This window comes from Danio aesculapii, chromosome 15, assembly GCF_903798145.1.
Source record: "Danio aesculapii chromosome 15, fDanAes4.1, whole genome shotgun sequence".
Taxonomy (NCBI): Eukaryota; Metazoa; Chordata; class Actinopteri; order Cypriniformes; family Danionidae; genus Danio; species Danio aesculapii.
The window spans coordinates 20,905,481-20,927,626 of NC_079449.1; the positions used below are offsets into that span (position 1 = coordinate 20,905,481).

The 22,146-nt window shown below is 37.3% G+C and overlaps 1 protein-coding gene across 1 annotated transcript in view; it reads left to right on the forward strand.

Annotated features, from left to right (window-relative positions):
• The first annotated feature begins 7,824 nt into the window (after positions 1 to 7,824).
• The window catches only part of lhx1a (LIM homeobox 1a), a 73,272-nt gene continuing 58,950 nt past the window's right edge, over positions 7,825 to 22,146 (forward strand). Inside the window, exon 1 of the mRNA XM_056474380.1 lies at positions 7,825 to 7,887. Coding sequence (XP_056330355.1) covers positions 7,877 to 7,887 — 11 coding nt within the window. The 5' untranslated portion in view covers positions 7,825 to 7,876. The remainder of the gene's footprint in view (positions 7,888 to 22,146) is intronic.

Sequence of the window (22,146 nt, forward strand, 5' to 3'; positions counted from 1 at the left end):
CAAAGGGTGATTTTCCACGCCGGCGGGCCAGGAGGCTGTGGACTGAAGGAGAGAGAAAGGCCTGTGCAGTAGGCAGGGACAGGTGGGAGGCGGAGCCCTGGGCAGGATCTCAACTCTCTGGGCATGAGCCAGCCGGTCACTGAACTGAAAATACTCATGCCCGGACACCCTGACTGTGCCAGGCAGGCTGAGATGGACAGATAGAGCCAGTGTATGACTGTATTAATGATTTGGCCTTGTCTGCTTTCCTGCTATGAATAATGCATGATGTTTTCTTTAAAAGCAGTGTTATATGTATGTAAAAGTACAAAAGTATGTGACAGTGGAAGCTACCTTCCATAACAAAAACGTTATTTGCTTTTACTATATAGTTTAATGTTGCTTTTGTATTACGATGCCTGACTGTTTTAAAGGCGTTTGAGCATAATTTATTTTAATTATGTGCAGTTAACCGAAATCCCAATTCTATTTTATAAACCTACTACAATGACTACACATGTATCCCTTCCCATTGGTCCAGAATATATAGGGAGAGGGATGAAAATATTGCCCTAAGAAATGTCATCTTCCACATGATCCACCAGTCATAACAAAGAAACCTGAGGAAACCTTGAGGCCCATATGTTTTCTGAGCTAAAAAAAACAATGTTGTCTAAAGTCCAAATACAGCGCAATAAAAATGTGAATAAGAAATCTGATAAACATCTCTGTGCTTGCGCCTTCTGGAATGACTACCACATCTTCTGCATCCCTGTTACTAATAGTGGATCATGTTGCAAGAGCCACAAAACTGTACTGTGTACGTACACAGTGCTCATATTCATGAATGTAACCACGAAGAGAAAGTCAATGTTACTCAAGGCATTAAAATGTTGTGGGACTATCATGAAGCGATTGTGTAAAGGATCTATCAGTAGCGAAACCAAACAGAGGCTTGTTTGATGTTAAAAAAAATCATATTATTGCCAATTTTTGTATCTAAAAAGTCCATGTTAATAAATGTTCTCTTTGAATGCCTTGGGGAGAACCACCCCATGACTTGTACTTTTATTTTGGAGTGCAGATTGCATAGGTTTTATTTATATAACTTTCTAAAACTGTTTTACTATTTTCCCAATTGTATATAACTAATAATGTAAGTAAAAATCTGAATTCGGTACATACTTTCAGTATTGCCATTGCTTGAATGACCCAATTTGACCCAACTTTCCCGAGAAAGTTTGAGCTAACAACTCTCGGGTGAGTTTTGAAGAATTAAACGATCCTGGATCATGTCAAATCATCAATAACCAAATCCAGCTAATTGAGTAACAACGGACCCCAGCATGCAGGGCTGATTTCACCAGTCAACTGAGCCACTGCAGGTTAAACAGTACCACAGTAACTGTCCTTCTCTGGGAGGATCTCTCCTCCACCATATTTCAAACTTCCTCTGTCCAGCTCTTTTATTCGGCCTCAAATGAGATCCCACAAAATCTATATCACATCTTTAAAACGAAATAACTCTCCCTCTCTGCAGTGGCATTGACCTCGGCGGGGCAGTTCTGGTTCAGTGCACTGGGCCCTCCGGTGGCAGTGAAGGGGGAAGCGATTTAAGGCCCCGGGCCACACCGGACCCCAGGTGCGCCAAGGCAAGCAGTTAAATTTCATCATTACCCTTTCTTCGGCGTGTTAGCTTTTTATAGGGCTTTTACGGCCTGAGCGGACGGTGCCGCACTGGTCCCAGTGGTGCAGGGTGGAGATGGGAAAGGAACGGACAGAGATATGGACAGAGGGTGGGGAGAAGGCAAAGAGGGAGAAAAAAGAGAGAAAAGAGACTGGGACATCACTTGTCAAGTTGACTACAGGATGATGTAAAAACAGCGGTGAGGGCAGAGGATAAGAGCGATGATGAATGGGCTGTGGACGTTCATCCATCCAGTTGAAGGATTTGCAGCGCAGGAATTGTGTACAGATGCTGACATCTGAAGGGGGGGGGGGAGGCGGAAAGAAAGAAAAAAGGAATGCTATCTGGGAGTAAGACAGAGCACTGGTGATGCAGAGTGATGGGGAAGAAGGACACAGTACAATAAGATGCTTGCAGATCTAAAGTTGGCTGTATGAACACAGCAGTCAGAGCAGGTGTCACTCAGATGGTTGCCTTGACAACAGGAATGGACACGGCTACCTCCTTTAGCATATAGATCATACAATGCAGAGGGATTACATTGCTCAGTTTCATCTGCAACACAGTATGAATTGGTGAATTTTGAAAGTATAATCTAAAGGTGTGGTCCAATTAGTAAAATTGCAACAACACAGGACTGTCCAGTGTTAATAGCGTTGATATGTTTAAAGAACAGCTCAGACAGTAGTGACTTTAAAGCATGTTGGTCAGCACATGCACAATCCAACAAAACCTCATGGCAAATCATAACTATTTTTCTCTATTAGACAACTATAGTCATTAATTTGTATGAATTTAATACAATTTAGTATGATTTAGACATGCCACGGTGATGAATTTTTGCCCTCATGTAAAACTCCCATTGCGTGAATCACTATCAGAATGACTGGATTTCACTTGCGAAATGCACCACACAACTGTAAATGTGATTACAATGGGATTTAGCACAAAAGTAACCTGGTCCGTCAAAGAAAAAAAGCAAAAAAAAAATACAAATTCTGAAATACTAGCATTGCATTAATACTAGCATTGCATTAATTACATGTTGTTGTTGTTGGGCGGCTTTTGCGTTTTCATACAACAGACAGTTCAGGTGCACATTCCAGGCACAAATAGTACCATACACCTCTTTGACTGAAAAATAAAGAATAAAGCTTCATACAGCCAATACTGATCTTTTACAAAATGCCCTGATTGACCCGATACCAATGTTTCAGATCAACTCGGTAGAAATACAAAAGTTCGGAAATAAGAAATTTTTTATGAAATTGTAAAAGTCAACCCAAATCCCCTTACAGTAAGTACAGTCCCAAAATAAATGATTTAGTGTTTCTTCATATTGGGTACAAGATGAACATTTAGGGGAAATATTGTTATAAAATTGAGCTAGTTTTGTATTTTATTTAGTTTTAGTAAGTATATTTAGTATAGTATAATCTATTTAGTATTTATTTAGTTTAGTAGCAATTATAAATGATTTTGATTAAGACTTTCACAGCTTTATTACATTTATTTATTTATTTTTTTTAGCGAAGAAGCCAAAACCATTCCCAATCTATGTCACCAAATATATTATTCCAAAAACCTATGCAAGCAGGTAAAGATCCAAGAACTATTAAAAACTGAGCTGACATAGAACTAAGAAGAGTTTGGTCAACAAAAATTTGTGTTGTCAGAAATAAAAGAACCTAAAGAACCTTTAGAGCCAGATTTGATTAAAGGTATAAAACAATCAGTTGTTGCACCAAAAACATGGGCATATTCTTTGGGGGGAACTGGAAAAGTAAACTGATGCATGCATTTTTCATGTGAGAAAGGGACACCACAGTCATCTAAAAGCTGTTTATCACTCATTCATTAATTTTCTTTTCACCTTAGTCCCTTTTGTAATCTGGGGTCACCACAGCAGAATGAACCGGCAACTTATCCACCATATGTTTTACGCAGTGGATGCCTTCCAGCTGCAACCCATCACTGGGCGGCATCCATACGCACTCATACACTATGGACAATTTAGCCTTCCCAATTCACCTGTACCGCATGTTTTTGGATCTTTGGGGGAAACCGGAGCACTCAGAGGAAACCCACGCCAACACTGGGAGAACATGCAAACTCCACACAGAAATGCCAACTGACCCAGCCGAGGCTCGAACCAGCGACCTTCTTGCTGTGAGGCGAATGTGCTAACCACTGCGTCACCATGCAGCTGAAAGCTGTTTATATAAATATATAGGTTTATATTTGTACGTGGAGAAAAATTATAATTATATGTAAGGGACCAACATATTAAAGCCTGTTTATGAAAACTAGAAAAGTTTAATGGTATTTTAGAGATATCAAAATTACAGAGCAACAAAAAATGTAAACCTCCAACTGAACTAAACATATAATTTGGATTAAAATTCCAACATGACATTGGGTTGTTTAAAAACATCTTTAACCACTTAATTTTAAATAAATTATTAAGTATGGAAAAATCCACTAACTCAAATCCTCCCATGGCCACATCAATGCTAGTAATTTACACAGTGATAGCAGCCGAGCTTTGTTCAATCCTACAAACCAACAAATCAGCATATCCAGCCAATCAATCACCATATTAAAGATTTCTGTAGGATCATGTGACATAGACTGGAATAATGATGGTGAAAATTCATTTTGTCATCAAAAGAAAAAATTACATTTTAAAATAGACAACATTTTACAATATAAGCCTACTGTTTTACTATCAAAAATGTCAAACCATCAAAAATAGTTATTTAAAAGTTATTGCCGCGTACTCTCTGCACCATACAGTTGAACATACTGGCTTGATTTTAATCACCTACACCAAACTGGACTGGGTTTGTTACAAAGCACTGCGAATTCCAGTCCTCAGGTTAACCTAGATTAAAGTCCCAGCCATGAACAAGCTCTCATTGTCTCTCTAAATGTGATTAGCACAGGGTTAAGTACCTCTTCGTTTTGTTCAGTCTATTGGGGTTGTGTTTGAACGAGGGATAAGAAGGAAGAGAGGTGCTCGGAGGGTGGCGTGCTGTACCTTTGCACCGTGCCAATGTCAGCAAGCTGTGCCAGTCTCACCGGGCGGCCGTCCACGTCCCGGGCTCTGCCGTGCTACGTAGAGACTCCACAAACTCACTGCATATGCTCCGTATGGCCCAGACAGTCCGTCCAATTTTCCACCATCTGCTGGGCCTGCACTTACGCACCACAGAAAGGTCACCGTCAGCTCTGCTTGACTCGTAAAAATTCAAATGACACTGTGAGAAACCACCATGATTGTTGCCATCACCAACATCACCTGATGAGACCAGATCCTCCCAATGTGTGTGCATGCAAATGGCATCTGGCCAGTCCGGCTAATGCTGTATCAGCTGATTCCACTGCACACAGGGATGATGTAGAAGCATAGACAGGCCAAAATAAGCCTGAACAGAACGTCTGGTGTCTAGTCCACTGTAACAAGAGGTTTTCACACGGCTTAGACAGGCAAAGTGATACAATTGCTTTATTCACTGAGCTTGGTTATCGCAAAATAATATCAGCTGCTTGCAGATGGGTCCCTGCATCTTTGCACAATGGGGTGTTTCAACCTTGCCTTTCAGTCCATCAACAAACTAATGTTATGAGGGGTGTGAAAATATATGATATATGCATTATATACCTTTAATAATCTTAAAATGAGATGATACTCATTCAAACATTTAAGTCATTTTCTTTTTGGCTTAGTCCCTTTATTAATCTGGGGTCGCCTCAGCGGAATGAACTGTTAACTTATCCAGCAAGTGATGGTTTGCGGATGCCCTTCCAGCCCCATCCCTGGGAAACATCCATACACACTCATTCACACACACACTCATACACTATGGTCAATTTTAGCATACCCAATTCACCTATACCGCATGTCTTTGGACTCCCGGAGGAAACATTTAAGATAAAGGGAAATTTTGATAAAAGCTGGAAACCTCTTACACTGATTTTTATAATTTTTTCTAAGGAAGTAAAGAAAGGTTTTCAGCTTTCATCAAAATATCTTTAGTGTTCAACAGATTTTTTTAAAAACGGTATAAATGTTTGGACCCGCTTGAGGATGAGTAAATAGTAAGTTAATAAAATTTTTTGGGCGAATTTATGCTTAAACTGAGCATAATTTGCTAAAGATTTCGTTTTTTTCACAGCGCTGAGCCTTTTAACCAATCACATGCCCACTTGTTGAGATTTTGAACATAGTAGCCAATCAGATCACTTAAATTAGTTACTGCTGAAAATGCTAACGTTTTAGGAGCGCTCATTGCATTTGTCTTACTAGTAGTGGTCAATTATCGCGTTAAACAGCAACGTAAGATTATTTTCACAGCTTCAGTGATTACAATGGACGCAACTCTTTGTTGCTACACTGCTATCTCACAGAGCAACACGTATTGTCTGAGTATATTAGCCAGGTAATGTTTGTGCCGTTTCTACAATCACAAAAACGTGTTTATGTGTGTTCATTAATCAACATTAATGATCATTATTACAACATCTAGAGCTATAACTGACTGTACTTTTGACATATTACAGAATTGTAGAGCTCGCAAACCATTTCAAAGGGTCTATTTTGTTATTGTTTATAGTTTGCTATTCTTATTAGTTTTAATTGCCCCTGAAATACACATACCGTACTTTATTGCTGGTCGAATGTTACGTTTTTAGTTTTTTGAATGATACAAACCTGAGATTTCACTCTTTAGTAGATAAGAGCTATATTTTTTTAGTTTATTGATAAGTAGTTTTTAGTAATCTGCTCACATATCTTTCTGCAGGGTTCATACAGTCATGGTAAACCTGGAAAAGTCATTGAATGTTCACATGGCATTTTCCAGGCCTGGAAAAGTTTTGGAAAAACAGAAAAATGCAAATATCAACAAATATCTGTATACTTCAATTAGGGCTATGTGATATTGGAAAAATCTGACATTACGATATTTTGTATTTCTGCGATGTATATATTGCGATGTGAGCACAATTTCACCAGATGATTAAACAGGTTTGTTTGGATTGATTGGGGGATTTTGTAGAGGCCAGAATCTCGAATAATATATAACAAATAAATTACCAGCATAGATAAATAAAATATAGTAAAGACAAAAGTGAATTAAAGTTTTCAGGTATTCATTATTCAGGTACAGAAATTGAATAATCAACACTGCATAGTCTTCTTGATATATTATTTAATCTTTATTAAAGTAACAAAAGATTTCTTGTGGCCGGATGTTTTAAAATTTGAAATATTGTAATGTTCACACAGTCACAGCCCTTAAAGGGACAGTTTACTCAAAGATTAAAATGTACACTCTATTTACTCACACTTCACTTGTTTCAATACAATAGGAGTTATTAAAATATATTCTTTTTGTGTTCATAAAAAAAAAAAACTCATAAAGGTTTTCAACAAGTGAAGGGTGTAATGAAAATGTTAAGTAATTTTTGAGTGAACTATCTCTTTAAAAGTGCATGCAGATGATAAACTTTTACTCAGTTATGATTAAACTCTATATTAAACTATAATCCCAAATTTACATAATGCATATTCTGCGATGTGACTATTGCGGATGTCCACATTGCGATATTGATGCTGAAACGATATATTGTGCAGCCCTAACTTGAATATAGGTTAGTTGTCTTTACTTCTTTTCTGTCCTTGGCCAAAAACTTGCTCTCACATTGTTAGTGCTGTGTAAGCATTTTCAAAGTCAATTTTATAAGATATAAAAACAAATTTCAACAAAATATTAAAATAGATTGTTGCATGTTCTATGATATGCTGTAATAATTTTGAACGTTTTTCTTATTATTTACTATGTATATGTAGACATTACATGAAACAATAGGTTTCAATAACAATTCTTGGAAAATTCATGGAATTTTAGTAGTAAAATACGTGTAGGAACCCTGTATCTGTCTGTCTGTCTGTCTACACATTTTTGTACGTGAAAATTTTACGTTATTTTACTGATTTAATTCACCTTTAAGTTTTGACATTTAATCTAAAAAGTCTATTTTATTTTATATTCATTTCATTTAACTAAGATAATAGTTCTAAGTAGTTTCAGTTAAAATATCAATGACACTGCTTGTTATTCCAGATATCTGAAAAAAGCTGCCTTGAAGCCGGGAGGAGGATTTACTAAGACTACTAAGACACAGAGTGACCTGACTTTGTCCTGCATGTTGCTGAGGTGAGTCATGCATTAGCAGTGCTGTCCATGGTCCTACATCAGTCTGTTCTAGGGGAAAACTCCACTCAGAGACCCATGAATGACAGTTTTGAGTAGATAAAGCTCCTGTCAGCTGTTATGTATAGATTTCTTTTTTGCATATTGTGTCTCTATTATCGTCATCTGTACATTAGCATGTTGGAGTGGTGGCTTTGTTTAGATGCACATATGTGTTCACTTGTGTGTGTCTAAAGGTGGGGGAGGCATGTGTCCATGCATGTGTGTGTATATTCGTGTGTGTGTGTGTGTGTGTGTGTGTGTGTGTGTGTGTGTGTGTGTGTGTGTGTGTGCGTGTGCGCAAGCATTCGTGCGTGTACGTGTGTAAATGTGAGAGGAGACACAGGGTGGGCGGGAAGGAAGGAGGGGTGGCTTGTTCTAACGGTTCTTTGAAAGAGATAAATGGCTTACAGATGGCCCAATCAATATATTCAAATGAGACATGTAAAGTAGCCGGGCAGCCGTCAGAGATCAGGCTTGGGTAGCTGAAAGGCACACAGCCAAGGAGACCCGAGTCTCTCTCTCCCTGTCCTTCAATCCACCTCGCATACGCTCACCGACCCAGACCTCACCTGCCCTTTGGCCCAGCCTAACTGCTTTGAGCAGCCGCTAATGTTCTCAGCGCTAAATGAATTTGTAGTTGTTGTATGGAAGTTTGGTGTTTGAACAACGCATTTTGCTTGTCGACCAATCATAGCCCTGACACAGATCTTACACGCCTCTCAGATCTTTCTTTTATATGAATATTGTCTATAGGATGCTTTTTACAATAATATAGTTGTACATATGCATTAAATTAATCAGTCCCAAAGCCAAAACTGGAACTAATATAAACTAAAATAACAAAAATATTGAATAAAATTTTAAGAAACAGAAAAAAATCAAGAGAAACATGAAAAAATCTACAATTTTGTTGAAATGTTGTATTTTTTTACATAAACTCCTTTGAATGTACATGTATTATCCTTTTGTTCCTGAAGATGTTAGATTTTAGGTATTTCAAAACTTGTTTAAATCCACCAAATATATTGTCTGTATTTTCTGAGAAATAGATTAAAAAAAGGGATGAACAAATGTATATATATTTATATAGTTTTCTTCTAATTTTACAATGACCTATTATATATGCAGTGAAATCTACGTTGCATTGCAATTTGTTTATTTCTCACAAATCTGTCCGCATGTTGTTGAGTAATACAGAGAGATTAGCAGTGTGTCTGTGGGTGAGCAGGGAAAGGCTCTAGCCCCCAGGGCAGCCTCCAGGGGAAAAATGTTCCCCTGACACAGATAACATCCAATTCCTCCCCTGTGAAATGCAAAAATCCACCCCGACATCAGCAAAGTGTTTTATCATCCTGTATCAGATCCAGCCTCTCTTATCGTTTTGTTACACACACTTACACGCAAACGTCCACTTCCTCGAAATCAAATTTGTGCAAAAAAAGGAAGATCCTGACAACTGTTCATGTATTTTTTCCCCACATAAGCAGTTACAAAGCACTGAAAAGCATCATCGAGACAAGCGCGGCAGTGCTTTTGTTTAGTTGTCATGATATAATAATGCCTTATGGACAGTGATACAGAGAAATGAATACAGGTTTGACGATGTCCTTGACTAACTCCGCTAATGAAAAATAGGTAATATTTTGTTCATGGGTGACACTGAATAATGTCCCTAGGTATGAATAAAACACATTTTTACAGTGACAGGGCTCCTTTTTTAACATCTTTTCATTGTGTCCACTATGACACTGAATTTAAACTGAAGTGTTTTATTAAAAGGCTTTATATAAGATAAGAAAGGAGTTGAAAACAGTGTGAGGGATAAATATAATATTGAACATCAAATTGAAAAATTACTGCTTGTAATGATATCAGAAGCTTGATAAAATGCTTGATAACATTTCAGAAAATTGTGAAGTTTTCATGTCCACAGGGTTCATTTATTAAATTTTGACAATTTGATGATGGTTTTTGCTGCTAACTATCTATTTCCTTCATTGACATGAACTGTAACGATAACAAAAAGTATATAAATCTAAAAATTATTCTATATGTTATAGAATCCAAAGAGTCAGGGCCACAGCTGGCATTGAGAACAATATAACACGCAAAAAAAAGTCAAAATATATAAATATAAGCTCGTAATTTCATTTTTAGATTGATTTTGTTAAAATAAAATACTAGTCATACAAATTCACATGCAAGCTTGTGATCTTATGTAAAGCAGCATCACCAATTTTGACGATGCAGAAATTCTAATTTCCTGAAAACTAGTGGGTTTCCTGCACTATATTGTAAAGAATTTACGTTGCAGTATTTTCTTTTTTACTGCAAGATGTATTAACATGAACCAGAGCCTGTTGGCATTTCTGTGTGGAGTTTGCACACATATCCGGGTGCTCTGGTTTCCTTTACAGTCCAAAGACATGCGGTATACTGTAGGGGAATGGAATAAACCTAATTGGCTGTAGTGTTTGAGTGTGTATGGATGTTTACCAGTAATAGGTTGCAGCTGGAAGGGCATCTGCTGTGTAAAACACCTGATTAATAAAGGAACTAAGCCGAAGAAAAATGGTGGGTAGCGCTCTCGCCTCACAGCAAGAAGGTCGCTGGTTCGAGCCTCGGCTGGGTCAATTGGCATTTCTGTGTGGAGTTTGCATGTTCTCCCCGTATTGGTGTGGGTTTCCTCCGGGTGCTCCGGTTAGATAAAAATTAAATATACAGTGCTTTCCATAGATTCTAACAGTTTGCGGTACAAAAACTCAATAATCACATATAAATAGCACCGCAAATAATCAAAAACAATAAATCTTTGATAAAGCTACAAATTCTTGTGCCCCAGTCACTTAAATTCACTAGAAATTGTACAGGCCTTAAAACACATCCTAATGAGAAATCTTTCATTCTATTAGGATTAAACTTTGCAATGACTCCACAAATCACATGTTCTGAACTGTGATTCGGATGACACGGGGGTTCAGTGGTTAGGAAGAAGGTTGCTAGTTCGAGTCCCAACTAAGCCAACTGGTATTACTGTGTGGAGTTTGCATGTTCTCCCAATGTTCGTGTGGGTTTCCTCTGGGTGCTCCAGTTTCCCCCATAGTCCAAAGACATGTGCTATAGGTGAATTGAATCAACTAAATTGGCCGTAGTGTATGTGTGTTAATGAGTGTGTATGAATGTTTCCCAGTACTATGTTGCAGCTGGATGGGCATCTGCTGTGTAAAAGATATGCTGGATTAGTGGGCGACCCCTGATGAGTAAGGGCCTAAGCCGAAGGAAAATGAATGAATGAATGAACTGTGGTTCCTGTTTAATTATAATCCCAACTCGACATTGCAGATCTTGCAATGTGACCATCGCAGATTCGTACATTGCAATATCAATGCCGAAAAGATATATCGTGCAGCAGTGGTTTCCACATACAATTTTTCCTCAAAAATAGATTGATTCCATAAAATTTCACATTCTTCAGAAATGTGAACAACATTCACATATGTTGTCTTGACCTGCTTCTAACTCTCATTTAGTACAGTATGAACCCATAATGACCATCTGTACATAAATAGATGATGGATAAATCATGTCTAAAAAAATGAATCCCCTCACCTCTATGCATTCTGATGGTGTTGATGAGAAACTGTAGGACGTGTTGGCCTTCTCCATGAGAGCTTCTCGCCTTGCCCTCTGTCTGCTAACCCAGTAAAAGGGTCCTTGGCCTATTAATTGCCTTGACAGTGATAAAGGAAACGGAAGGGGATGCTATTTGTCTTTAATGCAATACCTCGCATATTACCTAGAGACAAATTGAAAGTGTTTCCTAACATGAGCTGCTCTCATTTTTCTCCTAGCCTTCTAGAAGGTGAAAGAGGTAGGTCATGGGTAGAGACTTGAGGGTGTTTGGGGCCATGGCGGAAGATTTCTGCACCTCATTCTTTCTGGTGTCAGAGACCTGAATATGTGCGCGTTGTATGTACGTGCGAGGCCAGCACCTGTGAGCAGTCAGGGGTCAAATGTCAAGGAGAGGGCAGGCCCTAAGTGGCTAGAGGGTGTTGTGGGGGTTCGAGACAAACGAAGAGAAAGGGCTGTTCCTCTGTGAAATGACCATTGTTAATCCTGCAAGCGACACGTGGCCTCCTGTCCAGTCTGCTGTTTTGTGAATCCGCCTACTCTCAACGAAGCTTCACTCAGCTGCTGACCTTGGCTTGCCCTGCCTTACAAAAGCAACAAAGATGAATGCCTATTTGGTGAGCCACTCGCACCATTATCTTCCACACTTGTCATTTCCTTGAGTGGCTCATCCTAACGTGACCTGCACTGAGTCAGGTCTGACGTTTTTCTTTGTGCATAATGTCCACATATATAAACCCCTTTCTACAACAGAGTCAAGCTTGGATTTCTGGGAGGGCTTGAGGGATCTAAGTTCATTGAGTATGTTAAACAGCTTTTTTGCTTGAACTATATCCTGTTTTAAATTCATGATCAAAATGGATCCTTTAGAGGCATTTTCATAGTTCCTATAACTATTGGCAAAAGTGCTCCCTTTTAGGGTGTTTGCACTGCAGGGACTAGAAATGATTTTAGTTTACCTGTTGGTGGGATTAAGTTAGCTCCTATTTCAGAGTATGGTCTAATGTCACATTCAAGATGTCTGAGGTGGGAATTAGGTTTGGGTCGATAGACGATGCCATCGTCCAGACATCACGATGCAGAGCCGGCATCACAATCCCTCGCCCCGCCTCCGTCACAGTAGCAACCCGCTCACGAAAAATACACACGGCCCCGTTTACACCAATACTGTACGTCTTAGTTTTAAAATGGCGTTTTAGAACGAAAACGATCCTTGTCCACACTGGCGTTTCATCCAGCATTTCTGAAAAGCCCTCCTTCCACACTATACTGCTGAAAACGCACACATTAAATGACCACACACACACACACAGTCAAGCGCTGCAGTGTAGGCTATGTGCACATCTTGACACTGAGCTCCAGTAGTCAGCGGGTGCTGTGAACACAGTGCACGTCGGACAGTTTATCAAGGATGTACCGCTGGATCGCGTCTCACAATAGTTGTTAAACGTGATATTTAATAAATCTTGTCTAATGACTCTTAATGTATAACGGTCTTTTGAATCTATCAGGTATTGTGTCCCAGCATCAGTACACTTCTTCAATCTTTCGCTTTCGCGCTTGTGCTTAGTAATTTTAGCGAAAACATCAGAGACTGTTGGTTGATTGCTGTTGGTTGTGCACCTTTTTTACCAACCAAGTTAGTTGACGCCATTATAACGACACAGATCACTCTGCCTATTCATGTCAGAATCCCACGGAAAAAGTGATTGACAGGTGGTAATTTGTATGTAACTTATCTTGATTTATTTATGATTGGGTTATGGCTAAAACAAAGACCATGCAGGTCAGTTAGTTGAATTGGTAGGCTACAAATAATGAATTAGTTATGAATTAATTAATTATTCATAAATAATTAATTCACTGCCGCCTACGATGACAGTGCTATTGTCCATCGCCTTGTTTCACCTTAGACATCGTACGATACCAAATTGGTTGTCATCGCCTAACCCTAGTGGAAATATTTAGGTTGACCTCAAGAAGGTATTATTATTTTACAGGGGGGGAAAAGTGCCGTCCTCTGCCAATTTTTAACGTTCCAAATTAAACGTTCGTAACGTTTAAATTGTCTTTATAGCGAAGATAATGTTGTCTTTTTGTGTGTTTCAATACGACTTACTGATTGGTGTAATTTTCTGCGCATCATCAGGGGTGTGATGCTGTTAAGTTGTATTAAAGCCAACAGATGCTTCAACAAATTTGTTTTTGAGCAACAGAACTGGTGACTATAGTTCCTACAGTTGACTTATATAGCTACCTGGTATAAAGGTTCATTTTGAAGTGTTTGTGATCCTTTTTATTTATTTTCTGTAAATGTTAATTGTTAACTCCAAAGGTTTTTTAGGAAATATTATTCTTTCAGTTGAACTTTCAATTGATCTTGTTGTTAATTTCCATGGTTTTACACTCTGTTGCTAGCATAATCATGCCCTTTATTACATTTCCAAATGTCATTCCGACATAATTCATGATGTAATGCATTTATACAAATGGAATTAAAGTGATTCGCTTATTTTTTCAGTTACTTTGTTGGATGGAAATTTGTAACATTACATTTGAGAAAAAAAGTATTGTCAAAAACTAATATATACAAGAAATCAAGCGAGCAAACAAACAAACATGACAAGCCATCAAAGCCGATCTGAAAAAGTTTGTTTCTGCCGCACAGGATTTTATCATATTCAGAAGGGTCTGATATTCAATCATCGCAGATTAAATTGCCCAAGGTAAGACTATCTTTTCTAGTTCTCACATTTGAGGAAAAATCTAAATACGATTATGCACATGCACAAATTATACAGAGATGAGGATAGTATTAATGTGGCATAATTATTTGACAGGATATACTTACACACCGATTAGCATATCAGCAAGACCAGACAAAGATAGAGAGGTAGTGAGTGAGAAATGAATAGGGGAACATTGAGAGATAAGAGGCTTCCCCAGTTCTTCCACATGGACACACACACACACACACACACACACACACAAACACACAATCCCTAAATGTAGATCAAGAGCTGGGATTTTGGATGTACATATGCCAGCTATACCTTCTCAATTATAAATGTATATACAATGCCAGTTTTATGGTATTTATTTATTTATTTATTTATTTATTTATTTATTTATTTATTTATTTATTTATTTATTTATTTATTTATTTATTTTTTTATTTTTTTATTTTTCTATTTCTATTTAATTAATTAATTAATTTATTTAATAGAACTATCCGGATGCTAAACATCTAATGCTATAGAGAAGGCTGTCTTTTGTCAATGCAGTAAAAAAAAACTGCAGGAGTGCAGGTTGCGGTTTGGCTCTTGTCATTCAAAGGGACTTGTAGATAAAGTGCTGACTGTCTGAGCTGGGCATCTGAGATCTCTGTATCTCCATGTTGTTCTGTGTATAGTAATACGTCTATCTGTCCTCACACGTGTCGTATTGGCTCCCTGCTGTCGATACCCACCGTGCGGTGTCGTCCTGACTAATGCACTTCTGCTTAGTGCATACATCATTGCCAGTTGCATTGCCGTATTGATTATCATCATCACAGGAATCTTAAATCACATAGACTAATATCAAAGGAGAGATGTTAGCAACACTTATTTGCTTGTAGGTGGTCCTGTTCTGTGTGGAAATATTCTTTATAGGATGTTTTTTTTGTGTGTTTATTGTTTATTTATTATTCATACTTTTTTTGTGCTTAGAATAAATTAATAAAACATTCTTACTCTGTAATTCTGTAATACTTTTTAATCTTTTCAAAATATTATTTACCATACATTTTATTAGCAAATATAGCAAAAATTAAAAAAACAAGCAAACAAATAAGTGTCTTACAAGTGTGATTATTCATTCATTCATTCATTTTCTTTTCGGCTTAGTCCCTTTATTAATCTGGGGTTGCTACACCAGAATAAACCGCCAACTTATCCAGCATATGTTTTACCCTTCCCTTGATGCCCTTCCAGCTGTAACCCATCACTGGGACACACCCATATACTCCCATTCACACACATACACTACGGCCAATTTAGGTTACCCAGTAAGCTAAATTGGGAGAACTTGCAAACTCCACACAGAAATGCCAACTGTCCCAGCCGAGGCTCGAACCAGCAACCTTCTTGCTGTGAGGCGATTGTGCTAATCACTGAGCCACTGTGATGCCCTCAAGTGTGATTAAATAAAATAAATTTATAAAATATAATAAGCTCATTCATTTAATACATTTTACTATATATATATATATATATATATATATATATATATATATATATATATATATATATATATATAATTACAAACCACCAGTGTTGAAAAAAGTGCTAAAAAATCACACTTAACTAAAAGTACCATTACTTGCCTAAAGATGTGTAAGTAGAGTAAAAGTATCTGTTGTAACTATTACTCAAAGTCTAAGTTAAAATTACTCAAAGTAGTGAGTAGTGAGTATTACGCTGTAAAAAGCTGATGCATTTACATGTAATTTGTGGATGTGTGTAAACGTAATATTCTGTAGTGCATTTAGTTTGCCCAGCAGGCACACAACATCATAAGACGTTAATATTAGGTTAGATTTAGGTTGAGATATCAGGTGATCGAAATTCAACGTCTAGCCAGCATCTAAAGATAATGTTATTTTGATGTCCAACAATGACATCAAATGATGTTGATATTGGGTTGATTTTAGGTTGTGCTAGAAAGTGACCAAATCCAACATTGAGCCAACATCATAAATCAACATCATATTGATGTCAAATACTGACATTTATTCATCAGGTATGGCAACCAAAATCCAACATCTGATAGAAGTCATATTGGTAACGTCCACACAATGTCAAGCTGTAACATTGTTAGACATTGATATTTGGTTGATTTTAGGTTGGACATTGGACATTGACGTCGGCCGAATGTTGGGTTCTGACGTCAACCTGATTTTCATTTCCAAACAAACTGCAACATTCTCAAAATGTTGGGGTACAACGTCAATCTGACGTCATATTGATTTCTTGTGCCTGCTGGGTGTTTAAGACCATTTTGGTCATTATACAGTTAACATCCATCATCTTCTCATCAATGACATGCATATATAAACAGTCTCTGGGTCATTGTGTGTAAAGATTTTGGACATCTTCTTGGACACTTTTAATGCTTCCAAACAGTTTGCTGCAATTATAAATTGCCCATGTCTTGAGGTAGTTCATTATGACGATTAACCTTCTGTGTGCAATCTAATTGGACAGGAATTACAGGACTGATTTTTCTAATCCACATAGACTAGAAAAAATAAAGTAGTGACTGCAGGTTAAAGGAAAGTAGTGGAGTAAAAGTACCAATACAGCACTAAAAATGTACTCAAGGGAAAGTAAAAGTAAATGTTTTTCAAACTACTTAGTAAATTACAATTTCTGAGGAAAAACTACTCAATTACAGTAATTTGCGTATTTGTAGTTTGATACTTTACACCACTGCAAACAAAACTGCAAAACAAAACAAAACAGAACTGGAAGTTCTACAGAATTAGAAAAGTCTAGTAAAATAAATGCTTAATGCTATTTTATTATTATGCATTTGCTTTTTGGAATTAGCCATACATTTTACCAGTCAGGGTACAACTTTGTAGAAATTGTGAGTAAACTATGTACTGTAATGCAACAATTCAAAAATTGTGATTTCTATAATAAAAGTATTTAACAAAAAATTTAATTTGAATTAAAATATTAGAATTCATTAGACTCCATTGATTTCTTTTTCATTTTGAGAATTTACTGTAGATTTGTCTATGGTTAGTATATTGAAGAAATTGCAAAGTCTTCCTGTATTATTGAGGATAATGAGAAAAGGTTTAAAGAAAACTTATTTTTCTGACATTTTATTCTATATTTATCTATTATTATAATAAGTTCTTCCATTTGTTGATTTATCAGATAAATAATTACCCCATGTTGGTTTTAACAGTTGAAAGATGTTTACTCTTTACCTAGAGTTTTTCCTAATACACTGCTTTAATTTTGCCTTGTGAGCTCTTCCACCATTGGGGAGTAACTTGGCAATGCCCAAATCAGTAGAGACTCTGTGATTTTTGTCAACTGTGACAACCAGCACGAATGCGAGCCTGATACGGCCCCTGAGGATATCAAGTCTCCAACACACGAGTCCGTAATTTTCTGCTTCCACGTGCAGGATGCAATAATAATCAAACTAGAATGACTTTGTAACTACCCTATCTCTTTTGTACAGCTTCACTCATGCCCACTGCCCTAATTGAATCACCACCGAGTCACTGTATCAATTCTAACTTTGGTATTAGGGTTTAATCAGGCATGCCGGGGACCAGCTTGGTGAGGTGAGGGGGTCCTTTGTGTGGCGCCCATCTGTTTGTGACACAAGGCCCAGTTGGGACCCAGAGGGTGCCGCCAAGACACACAAACAAACACTCTTCATACATCCAACACTGGCTCATGAAAAATGCACACACACACACACACACATATATGTATGTGTATATGTATATATGTGTATTTCACATCTGTCACATCCATAACAGAAAAGTGTCACATCCATAACAAAACATTTTCCTCATAAATACAAAAATGTCAAATAAAATAATCACATTTGTTCAATAGTGAGCCGACTCATATCCTTTTGATTAGCATTATTAGCATTATTCACAGATCTTCTACAAAGTACGTTGACAACAGTAAACTCACAGACTTTTTTGTCACATCCATAACGCATGTTTATTTTCAAAAATGTGTACAGATTGATATTTTTCTAATCCCATAACTCTGTGGTGAATTGTTTTGTAAAATATAAACAGTTCCTTCAACATAATATTAACGTATACTTCCTATGTGAATTTATGTTTTGAGTTTTTAGTGCAAATGTCACATCCATAACGCTGGAATTGCTCATATATATATATATATATATATATATATATATATATATATATACATAAAGAGTTCAGATGCAAAAACCATCAAAATTTTCTTCTTAATTGAACATTTTTCTTGCTACAAATCATCCAGTCGGCGTGGTTTGGCTTATTAATAGTCATCAAGGCATCTTGACGTCTGTGACAGTAGTTTTTCCCTGAGCGGATGGTTTATGTGCATCATATTCGTTGTTCTGTATAAGTAAACATCTTTTTGCAGTATTTGCACACAGTTTGTGTTTTTTCTGGCGCACCTCACCGCTGTCGTTTTACTCTGCAGGCCCAGCTCTTGCTCGCTGCTGATGTGCAGGTAAAGTGAGTTTGGGCCTGTAAACACAGCACCCCCTCTGTTCAAAAAATGTATCGCAATTCATTTAACATTTCTACCGTTTTGAATCGTCACATATTTAAATAAATTTTCAACCGGCTCACGGTAAATCGTTACATCCCTATTTATGATTGAGTTTTAGCATTGAGGAAATCATAAGGAGACCTAAACCATTGAGTCATTGATAATCTGCCTCATAATGATAATTTGCATAGAAAGTAATAAAAGCTGTTGTTGATTTACTGCTTCTACGTAGTATTCATTTCAGCTGAAAACTGCCCCAAATTGTACGTAGCGCTACATTTTTTGCTAAAATGTTGGAAAAGCCCTGTTTTCTCAATGATCCTGGCTAGTTATTATATCTCTCACAAGGCAAACAGCCAGCCAGACAACAAGAATCTCTTTTGTATAATTTGTGTATTGCCTGACCCCCCTCCCGTCTCTCTCTCTCTCTTTCTCGAATGGCTCTCTGCCTAATATTTTCGCATGGCAGCTCATTGGGTCGGTGATGTAGATATTGCAGTGCCTGCTATTACAGGCCAGTTGGGGAGGGCTGCTTTATTTGTCCCTTCAGTTGCAATTGATTGTGACAGTGGTGCTGGCCCCTGCCCTGCCTGTGGATGGGGCCCCGAATGAATGGGGAGCCGTTTAGGTTGGCTCCAATTCTTCTGTCCCATCACTCAGCTGAGGTCACGACCCCACTGTAAAGAGGCTGAAAGGGGCCACTGCTGATTTCTGATTTTGGGGCGAACTCATCAGCTATGGAGGACACCGTCTCGTCTATGTTTCTGAGGATGTTAGTCATTTTTTTTTCTGTGAGGTAGTGCTGAGCAGTGCGTCCCGCAGAGAGAGCCTGTCCTGGCTCAGCAGGTGTAGCTGATCACTGCGCTCGGAGCATAAGACTAGAAGAGCACTGTTGCAGCCCAAACAAATGGCATTACAGGCTGTCGACACGCACTCCCATATGGAGACGCCGGACACTATTAATACTAATGTGCTTTTCAGTGGTGTATCTAGATTTTTTTAAAATTGGTGGTGGGGTTCGGTTGGTGGGATTTTGGTGCTTTAACAATATTTTTTGATTTTGGCATTTAGATTTATATTTAGATTAACACGCACACACACACGTACACACGCGCGCGCACGCACGCACGCACGCACGCACGCACGCACACACACACATATATATATATATATATATATATATATATAGATATATATATATATATATCTTTTTTAATATTCAAAAGTTAATGTTTTATCTGTTAAACAATAGAAGCTAAAATAAATGCAAGTTGGCATTAATTATGTCAAAGCTGCTTTGACACAATCTACATTGTATAAGCGCTATACAAATAAAGGTGAATTGAATTGAATTGAATTGAATTATCTACTGCTAATTTTTTATAATATAGATGAATAATTAAGCCATATTTTCTATTACAAAAAATTATTGTCTAATTTGTTTTAAAAGTGTCCCACCAGTGACGATATACAGCCATATCGCACTGCTATGATATATTGTTTAGAAATTAAAATTAATCTGGACTGACTTTTAAAAAGTTCATGTTTTTGAAAGTAATATCAATATTGGGTTTATTTGAACAAAATATTTTAAAACCATCATATTCTGGAAGCATTACTATATACATCTTTTCATGAATAAAGAATTCAAGAAAGCATTTCTTCTCATTATAAAGCAAAATCAGTTAATTTATGCAGCTTACTAAAAACACCTCACATCCAGTCAGTCCAGCACCATAAAGTTTGTGAAGAGTGTGTATATGCTCATGATGTATAGAGTCCTGAGCACAGTGGATCTGTACATCAATCAGTATGATGATGTTTACACTGGCAAGTCTCATTCTCATGTTTACACATTCCCTCAAGGCAAAGTGCTCTTACCACAGACTGCTGATAGTTAGTCACAGCTTACTGCCAAGTACATAGGGCTGTTGCTGAAAGGTTACAAAAGGTTAGTATGGTGCTTTTTCTTTTGAGATGCACTGGCATGGACTGCCATGCAGATGGAGGGGCTGGGTGGCTGTCACAGTGTGTGTATGTGTGTGTCTGGGTATCTCCATATGAAGTGCTGAAAGTGTGTTAGAGTGAGTGTGGCATTGCCAACTCTCGCAAGACAAATTCGTGACCACAGCATTCAAAAACCCATCTAAAATCATTAGATTATTTATTATCAGTTATGTTTTAGCAAGAAATGAGGCACCAATGTATTAAACTGAAAAAAAGAAGTTATTTAAACCCCATTAACTGTCACTGTCCTGCCACCAGGACACCTAATGTTCACTTTTTTGTCATTAAATCGTAACAAGCTATATATCGTCTGAAAGGTCCAAGACTTCTGAATAAGTACCTAACCACAGTTTTTTGTTACATAAGAAGACTAATGGATTAAAGAAACATTTACCATCACTCTACAGTCTGTGGGACCATTTACAGTTACATTTTTAAACCATAATATTGTAGCCTGAACTAGGCATGGGCCAGTCTAAGTTTCTGACGGTATGATAACCTTGAATAAAAATATCACGGTATTATGTTTACTGTTGTAAAATAATTTCTTTTTAAATTTCTTAGTAAAAAAAAAAACTTTTTTTGTCAGGCTACACAATTAGGCTGTCAGGCTACATAATTAAAACAAATCGTTGACTTTACATATACCTTAGAAACGGTATAACAAAATATTTTTGCAGTTTTAATACCTCGACTTTTTCAAACCGCGGTAAACCTTAAAACCGGTTATCGTCCCATGTCTGAACATAAAGGAATCATGACAATATCATTTGAAAGTTTGAAATGTCTACTTTGCATATCTTTTGTGATAGATTTTACTGAGCAACTGTTATTTATTAATTTGAAACAAGGATACCCATCAGAGTCATATAAAGCATTACTTTGCTACAGCAATCCATGTGTAAAATTTTGTTTAGATGTTTTTTAGAAGCTACATTCAACTCAAATACCACCAAACTGCCCATAGTACTTTAGAATTTCACGTTAAAATACAGAAAAAATACCCTCTCGTACATAGGGGGCATTCTTGTATGTTCACCAATGGAAACTGAATATCACCTGCCGCTCATGTCCAGTACTGCGGCCAAACAAAATCTTACTGAAAGCGCATTTTTTAAGATATCAACTTTAAATTTGGAATATAATTGGTTCAGAGGCTAAAGGTTTAGGCTAAAACATGTTTCGTAAAATAAATATTTCAGGTATTATATTAACATATACATTCATTGTTTTATTATTTTCGTAAACATAAAGGCACATAGGTCTACTTTAAAATGAGACCAAGCTTAAA